The sequence below is a fragment of the Anastrepha obliqua genome, chromosome 2, assembly GCF_027943255.1.
Source record: "Anastrepha obliqua isolate idAnaObli1 chromosome 2, idAnaObli1_1.0, whole genome shotgun sequence".
NCBI lineage: Eukaryota > Metazoa > Arthropoda > Insecta > Diptera > Tephritidae > Anastrepha > Anastrepha obliqua.
This window is the reverse complement of record NC_072893.1, coordinates 46114612-46123756: the sequence shown is the minus strand read 5'-3', so window position 1 is coordinate 46123756 and position 9145 is coordinate 46114612. Positions and strand designations below refer to the sequence as shown.

General features: G+C 38.4%; 1 protein-coding gene across 2 annotated transcripts; it reads left to right on the top strand.

Moving 5' to 3' along the window:
* LOC129239608 (non-canonical poly(A) RNA polymerase protein Trf4-1) lies at window positions 1-8860 on the top strand. 2 transcript variants are annotated; one of them, XM_054875230.1, is made up of 6 exons: window positions 1-614; window positions 2426-3430; window positions 3961-4641; window positions 4722-5026; window positions 5546-6359; window positions 7263-8860. In XM_054875230.1, the coding sequence occupies exons 2-6, from the start codon at window positions 2677-2679 to the stop codon at window positions 7340-7342; spliced, it is 2634 nt and encodes an 877-aa protein (XP_054731205.1). In that variant the 5' UTR covers window positions 1-614; window positions 2426-2676; the 3' UTR covers window positions 7343-8860. The 2 variants fall into 2 exon arrangements, with proteins under 2 accessions (XP_054731205.1, XP_054731203.1); XM_054875228.1 differs by having other exon boundaries at window positions 5534-6359.
* The last annotated feature ends 285 nt before the right edge of the window (window positions 8861-9145 follow it).

The following is a 9145-nucleotide window of genomic DNA, read 5'->3' as shown; positions in this document are numbered from 1 at the left end:
TGTAAATTTGTGAACTAGTATTCTTTCTTGCGGATTTTTTCACGGTGAATAAAACAGTACAAAAGTGCTAAAATTTTTTTCCGTTATCTATAACGTGAAGTGGAATAATGGCTACACATTGTTTTATAAAGAAAAAGTGTGTTAAATAGGTGGGAAGTGAGAAAACTGATAAATTCTCGAACGCCTTCGAGATATCTGATTGTGTGTGGCAATTGCCGTGGAGAAGATCGTGAAAAGGAAAAAGTTGGAAAAGGGCGCTCCGCTGGCAATTTGCACTAGTGAAAAACAACAACTTCACCTCGTATCTGAAAAATTCAACACTCCCGCTCATTTCACGTTCCACTCGGTGTTCCAATAGCGCCGAATATATATACACACATACACGCAACACTGCTCGCGTACATACACATAGGCGGTGTATATACACGGGCGCGCATTCAGTCGCAACGAGTTTAGATATTTTTTCTAAATTAACGCTGTCAGCGCTGAATTAAGTAAAGTTGGAATAAAACAATTTTTTTGTGCAATTAACAAGGAAAGGCAGGAGAAGTCGAGGATTATTAACTCGAAACCCTTTACGATATATCAGTGGCTCGAATTAGCAAAGAAAAAGTGTAAGTGTCGTTCTAAACAGCAGCAGAGAAGTCTGCAAAATTTATTTCAATTAGATCATGATGCGAAAAAAGTGTGAAAGACATATCTGTAGATATAGACGTATATTTTAATAACTTAGAAGTGTGTAAATCGCGAAATGCGATTATATGGTGAATTGTATGGGTGAATTAATCGACAACTAATTTTCATACTTAATTGCCATATAAAGCTTTATATTTTAAGTCCTCGATGTGAAGACGTACGACGTCGTTCGTTGCTGTGCGGTGCTGTGGATGCTAGGTGTCGCCATGTTGAGTTTTGATTGTCATTGAGTTTTATCATTTCTCTTTTTCAATTATGCGTAAGAAATTGCAAAAGGAAAAGTGCTAAAAATGGGCGAAGAGATAATCTATTAAATTGTAGTAACTCATTTGGTGTGGTTTGATCTTTTAAAAGTTTTATTGTTGTTTTCAATTGAAAATGCATTAAATAACTGTTCTAGCGGTAATTAACGAACAAAAAATGGTGTCTAATTACAAGAACGACAACTTGTATGTTTTGTTGATCGTGATATAAACGAGGATTATAAGCTGGAGAATATATGCAAAACCATTAACAATTTTTTACAAATAAATAATACTTTCCGCAATTGTGCATAGCTAACTGTTTTATCGTTTGCGTATTTGCGTACTTTCGTAGAAAAATATGCAAACGCAACCAGTTAAACCGCAACAATAATTATTTGAGGTTATGTACACTTAATGACCACCACTTGTTTGCCGTGATTACAGCTTCTTTTGTAACCAAAGTGAACGTAATTTTTTCTAATTGTTTGCTGATAACTTCAAGTTTAATTTGTGCAATCAAATTCCAAACGTATTTCGTTACAAGTTCCCGGATTTTTTTTATCGCTTTACGCTTGCTACTCAACGCTATACCACCTCCCATGTCAGAGTTTTTACTCTAATATACATATATTTGTCGAAAAACTTTTTTGTTTCGATTTCTCGTGGCTAAATTCACCATGCGATCGCATTTCCACCTGCTCCCGTGTAGTACTTTTCAAGTCTCGTGAGTTTGCCTACGATCACATACTTTGAATTTTCTTCGTCTAGATTCGTAGTTGTTTTATATTTTCTTATGTAGTGCTAATTGATTTACCCTTATCATAATTGCCGTTTTTAAACTTTTTTTCTTATAGATGTTGTATCTATGGTGTTTTTACAAATCGCTTTATTTCACTTTAATTATAAGTCAATAAATTCAGATTTTACATACAGCAATTTAGTATTTTTAATAAAGTACAAAATGGAGCCGTGGTTGCCAAATAATTACATTAGAAATAGCAATTTAGGGCCTCACAGGTTGAACATATCAATTCGTCTGAATTTGTTTTGTCAAATATCCACCGAGAAATCTATAAGTATAAGTGTTTCTGTTCCTTGAAGCTACTTCATTACAGCCGTTGAAAAATACTTAAGAACGAGGCCCAGTTTTCTCCATTTCAGATGGATTTTTCAATAAAACCACTTAAATGTTTTGCATATTAGGTTTTAATTTATAGATTTAATATGTTCATTACTATACATTGATCTGTTTTTACAAATCGTTTTTGCTTTACGTCTTTCGGTTCACATTATTAAACATCTACAACGTTCATCAGGTATGAATGCCCATGTTTGCCTAGTCTTTTCAAATAACTGATCTTATTGGACTTAGGTTAGCACTAGAACAATGTACAAAATTGTATTTTATTTTTGTTTTACGCTCACATTCAGGAAATATTTTTGTTGTTTACTATGCAGTTATTAATTTCCTTTTTCTATTTCAGTATTTGTGAAAACAGATAAATAACATATTGTGGACGAGTACGTACGCGGGCGTCTGCGGTGTAAAATAACTCACTGCCAACGAGTCTACAGGCAAAAATTTCTATTCCGTTTGTCATGCATCTAAAGAGCGGACCGATCTGAAGCAAAGCCAACAAGTTTTTTTAAAGTGCATCGTTTCGTAACGAACGACGCAAAACTCCAGGTGGATTGCGCATACAATTCCCGTTCTGTGAGAAGAAGACTGCTTTGAATGGATCCTTTTGTCGGCTGGTTTCAAGAGGAACAGGAGGGTCCAGCATTACGCACATGGTGTAAAATTTGGGAGACCAATGCGCATGATATGAGCCAATTGTTAGAACAACAATTACAACAACTGCAAAGCGTTGGCAACGGCAAACTAAACGGAACTTTGTGTGCACGCGATCGTGATTTACAATTGCTTTTACAGCAAGTTGGCAACGGGGGTCTCCGTAATTCCATTTACAACAATAATAATAACAATAACAACGGTAGTAGCGGCACAAATAGTGGCAATACATCCAGCAACAACTCCATTGACTCGACGAGTAACAACGACTGTATCACACCGGCCACCACACCAGGCGGTGGAGGCGGCGATAACAACAGCACGAAGATGCCATCACATGATCGTCCAAGCTATTACAATCCGTCTCGTAGGAAAATTGGACGTATAGTAGACAATAAAGCGAGCACTTTTAACCTCAGTAAACATATGGGAAAATTAGTTGTCAAGTACAAAGGTTGCCCTTGGCGTGTGCCGGGCTTTGAGTATGGACGCGGAGTAATCGGTTTACATCAGGAAATCGAACAGTTTTATAATTATGTATTGCCCACGCCCACCGAACATGCAATACGCAATGAGGTAGTGCAGCGTATAGAAGCGGTGGTACACTCAATATGGCCAAAAGCGATTGTAGAGATATTCGGCTCCTTCCGCACGGGTCTGTTTCTACCCACATCGGATATTGATTTGGTCGTTTTAGGTAAGAGAAGTTACGGGAATAAGATACATCCGTGATTAAAAGAATAGAATATTTTTAAGTGTTTTCACTTTTTTCTCTTGTTTTCAAGCCCTTTTATCAGAAAAAAAATAGATATTCAGTTTTATGGTCTATTACATTTGAGTCCAATAAAATGCAAATTAGAAAAGGCTCAAAATTCACGTAGTCAAATTCGTTATTAAAATATTCATCTTGAACCCTCCTTCGGACACCCTTTTAAAACCTTCGGTGGGGCACCCGGGTCTGGCCTTTTTTCGTCCTGTTTGAGGATTCTTTTTAAAATTAATAAATTGATGGAAAATTAAATTTTAGGAAGCTACCTGGAAATTCAAGTCGTTAGCTATAATAGAAATATGTTAAATTCACGCCCAAAGTCGAAGAAGTCTGACCAGGCCCTGGTGCCCAACGGAGGGTTAAAATATAAAAAAATGCAAGCATGCGTATTAGAATATATTTTTATCAACTTAAGCTTACACTTTGTATATATTTGACAATTTTTTTACAACCTCTAGGACTATGGGAGAAGGCGCCTTTGCGCACACTCGAAACAGAACTGATTGCCCGCGGTATTGCTGAGCCACATTCGGTGCGTGTGCTCGACAAAGCTTCGGTGCCCATCATCAAGCTCACAGATCGCGAAACGCAAGTGAAGGTTGACATTTCGTTTAATATGCAGTCTGGGGTACAGTCAGCGGAATTAATTAAAAAATATAAGCAGGAGTTCCCACTGATGGCGAAGCTAGTACTTGTGCTGAAGCAATTCCTGCTACAACGTGATCTCAATGAAGTTTTTACCGGTGGCATTTCCTCCTACTCGTTGATATTAATGTGTATCAGTTTCCTACAATTGCATCCGCACCAAATAGACCACGAGAAAGCCAACTTAGGTGTGCTGTTGTTGGAATTTTTTGAACTTTACGGACGTAAGTTCAACTACATAAAGATCGGTATTTCGATCAAAAACGGAGGCCGGTACATACCTAAAGAGGATTTGCAACGTGAAATGATCGATGGTCATCGTCCTTCATTGCTGTGTATTGAGGATCCTCTTACACCTGGTAACGATATCGGGCGTAGTTCATATGGTGCATTGCAGGTGAAACAAGCATTTGAGTATGCGTATATGCTATTAGCGAATGCTGTGAGTCCACTTAACGAATTCGGTAGTAATTGTGCCGAACGCACTATCCTAGGTAACTTCCATTGTACTAAAGAAAACTACATTAAGTCGCTATTTACTTGTTTAAATAATTTTTTTATTCTTCTCATGCAGGGCGAATAATACGTGTAACCGACGATGTAATCGACTACCGTGAGTGGATACGTGAGCATTTCGAGCACCTTGTGGTCCCGCATACGCCCAACAATGGCAGTGCCCTTAAGTTCATTCCGTCAATGCTACCCCCTGGCGTCATCACACCTCCCTTACAGCATCAACACATGCATCCCCTACAACAACAGTTGTACCATCAGCAGCATGCCGTGATGGCGCAACGGTTACGAAGAAGTAGCATCTCATCGGGCGAAGACTCTGAAGATAGCAAAGAATGTGATGTAGACTCAACGTCATCTCCACCGGTAAGCAATCCACTTATTATAGCGCCGGCAACGTCTGCGGCGCCAACCGCCATGACCTCTTCCGCGAATATTCATACAATGTCTCGTATGGATACATGATGAATAGTTGCTGGTCTGGTGCAGCAGCAGCAGTTACAACAACAACAGCAGCAGCAGCAATTACATCAGCAACAGCAGCAGTATCAACAAGCGTCATTGGTTAGCAATCACACTGTCGCCAGTGTAACCACAAACATCGCTGTCAACTCTCTAATCAACACCAGTACCAACGTTCAAGACAGTGGCAGTGTTGGTGGTGCTGGTGGTGTAAATGTGAGCGGCCATATCGCTGCTGTTGCTAGTCCACACGATATTGGTGGTAATGGTGGTGGCGGTAGTAGTCAAATAAGTGTTCGTCAAAAATTATTAATTAAGCCACCGCCAACGCTGCTGCCTCTGCCGCTGCACCAGATCAATCAGCAACAACAAAGTCCACAACAACATCATCAACAACCACAATATGCACAGATATCTCAGCAGCACCTCCAACAACAACAACAACAGCAACAACAGAGCATACACCTGCAGCAGCTGACACAACAACACCCGCAACACTCCCAGCAGCAGCAGCCACAATTGCCGCCTCAACACCAGTTGGCCCCACAGCAGCAGCAGCAGCAGCAACAACAACAAATGCACACGCAATGTCCGCCTCCGCAACAACAACAACAGCAGCAGCAGCAGCTAACGCATAAACAGCAATCGCCGCCTCGGCAACAAAAACAACCTTCACCACCGCAGCAACATAAACAATTGTCCCCGCCACGCCAACAACAGTTGCATTCTCAGCAGCAGCAGCAGCAACAGCAACAACAACAACAAGCGCAGCAAAGATTTTCCGGTGCGTCAAATCGCCGTCAATTCTATGTGCCACCTCCAATGCAACAGCAATATCAGCAGCAACAACAACAACAAATATCCAAATCGTCTTCTACTGAGTCGTACTCGAATGCGACAAGTACGAGTGTGACTTCCACCTATGTTGGTAACACCAACAATAATAGCACGAATAACAACAATAATCGATCACGCTACACACAACGACCCTCACAACAACAATTGCGTCAACAGCGTATGCAACAACCAGCAATGCGTCAGCAACGCTACAATTCAAGAGCTGCATCGCCACCGCCAACATTATCCCGCTCGGCGACAAATCCATTGCAACGTACGACACTCACCTCTGCTTCATCGACCATTTCCATAATTTCCATATCGTCTGAGTCTTCAGTGGCATCGATATCGTCAACGGATAGTTCGGAGTCGGCATCAGCGTCTGCAACAACAAAATCAGGTGAGTTTTAAGGCTTTGAGGTGCGGTAATTGCTGTTTTATTTTAGCTGCTAATTAAAACATTGGCATCGAATTTTGGTAGGGGGTGCATTTTTTCATAACGTTTGCTTATCATTACTGACAAAATTACAATAATTTGATAACATTTCTGCTCTGATATTCTACCGGGTATTTACAAATAGTAGCAGTTCGTTCAAGTAAGTTTTGCAAAAAGTTTCGATTGGTTGAATGAGAATTATTTTAAAAACTAAAATATTTTTAGTAATTCTCAATCCTAAACTTTTAATACATATGCAAACGGTTGGTAAATATTATGGCAGGTTTTGTGCTTTTTGAGAACTTCTTCTGGAGTAGTAATACTCGGTTGGGTACTCGGTTGTTGTTGTACCAGTAGTAAGTAGCCTGCTTTCTTCAGTGAATAGTAACGTCTATGGTTTTTAATTAATTTAGGGGTTTATTAAATAAAGATTAAATCAAAATTCGTTATCACCATCAAATATTACTCAGACGAGGTCTTCGGTTTTATTGGTAGGATTGCGTTGTCTTTCGCAGTGGGAAAAAATTTCCGAGGAAGGCGGGTTAGTGCATACTTCAACGAACTTTACTTATCCAGAGCAGGATGGTAGGATGGACTGCAATGAAAAACGTTAATAAGGATGGTTTGGGCGTTTTAATACATTTCTTTATTTTTTGATAGCAAAGCAAGCTACTTGTTTTTTGTTATCATCCTAAAATATCGTGATAATATTGAGGTTAATTTTAATATAAGTTTATGAATTTTGAAATGGATTTGTGCTTTCATCTCCTCAAAATTGTTGTTTGTCTTTCATGTTTTATATATTTCCATATATATACAATAAGTGTATCATGCAGCTGAGTTTAAAGTGTTCATTTTTCTCTAAAGGCCAACAACGCAACCGTGAAGGAAGTGATAGAAGGAAGAAGCACCAATCCGGTAGCAGTAGGTCCAGCACAAGCAAATAAATAGCAAAGTATCGTCGTCCTTCATTCTATGGGAAAGTCCGGTAAAACACCCAACCGACTGCCGGGAGTGAGTGTATCGCAACGCATTTCAAAAGCACAACGAAGAGTTTGTCGCGCGCTCAGTTTATTACATACACAATCACATCATTTATTTTAGTACACCATTAGAAATCTAGGAAATTAAATAGTCCTACAACGACCATATTGTGGGACGAGTGGCCAATACGTTATAGTAGTAGTAATAACACATACCTACATATTACTGCAGCGACGCAATTGAGAGTAGGGGAACCCCCAGATTTGTGCTTGCATTATTCTATCTATAATTACTGGGCTGATATTAGTAGAAATAGTTCATAACCTGTGCCTATTTTAACGTAATTTAACATGTAAGCAAAAATGTTAAATTATACAACAGCAACAACAATACTAACGTTTGTTGTGCAACACACACACACCGATGATCACGTTACTGATATGAGGGAAATGACAATGGTATGATATCGTATGTTGTAGTGTTGCCACACTATCATAACCACAATAAATATATAGCACCGGAAATTCGCATGACGATGGACGTTGCTACAAGAATGCCGCATAGTGTATAGCAGCTAGAAAAAGGATATGTGAGAGGCAGCCTGCTTAAGCAAAGCAGAGAAGTTGAAGTTAACTACAAGGGTAGATAGAGTGAGAATGCGAGTGAGAGAAAGAGAGAGAGAGAGAGAGAAAGAGAGTAAGACGAATGCAGTAAAGCAATATCCTTTAAAGTTAAACTTTTACCAGATAAAAGATAAGATGAGAATTACAAGAGAGTAAGTGATTTAAGATAAAAGAAGAAATAGCTGAAAAATAAGTGTATCGAAATGGAAACTTTAAGCTTGATCAGAAAAGCTAATGCACACATGGATTATGATAGCAAATCAAATAAGAAGCAGAAGAAGAAGGTAAAAAATCAAAGTCTATACCGTTATTAGTATTTAATCGCGTTGAATGAAAGCTATTAGTTGCTATATAGTTAGAAAACGAATGTAAATGTAAAGAAAGATACATGTAAATCAGTCATATGCTTTCATAATAGGATGTAAGTTAACTTTTTCTCCCCAAAAACAAAAATGTTTTATGTATGTGTTACGGTGTAGCAATTCAGATGAGGTATAGAAGAGCATCAGTTTCATGTGATATTAAACGAACAAAAAATGTAAAGTTTGCAACGCCATTCTTACGCATACACAGACGCACGCATGTAAAGGCATACAAAACAACAACAGCAGCACCATTTTGAAATGCTTCAACACCAACTTCAACTTTTCTCGTTTGCTAGATGTGTGTTTAAAAAGGTTATATTGATAACCGCGAGTTGTATATTGTGTGACAAGCTAATAGGATATTTTAATTTATGAACTGAAGACATTACATTTATAAGAACAGCAGGAGAGGTTGTACCGTGAAAGTGTAGCAAGCATTTTTTTTTTGTTTTTTTTTTATTTTTTTCTTTTTTTTCTTTTTTTTCTTTTTTTTTCTTTTTTCTTTTCAAAATCTGTTTCTTACTAATCAGCCAAGCAATATAAAAAGTTGTTGTATTCGTTACACATTTTAAATTTACGAAATTTTAAAATACCTAAGTCATATCTTATGCGCACGTTGTACGACTGAGGGAGAAAGAGAAATTGTAGAAACTGAAAGAATGTGAGGAGGAGAGCGTTGGAGTGCATTTCAGGTGTTTTTTTGCAATTCACTTTTCATCGTTACTTGGTGTTTGAGGGTATGAATATTTTCCAACTGATAAAAAATAACAAAAACATA

Coding starts and splice junctions, on each gene's coding strand:
- LOC129239608 (XM_054875228.1), top strand. CDS start 2,677: ATGGATCCTTTTGTCGGCTGGTTTCAAGAGGAACAGGAGGGTCCAGCA. Junction 5,027..5,533: donor ACTCAACGTCATCTCCACCG/GTAAGCAATCCA, acceptor CAATATGCACAG/ATATCTCAGCAGCACCTCCA. Junction 6,360..7,262: donor GTCTGCAACAACAAAATCAG/GTGAGTTTTAAG, acceptor TTTTCTCTAAAG/GCCAACAACGCAACCGTGAA.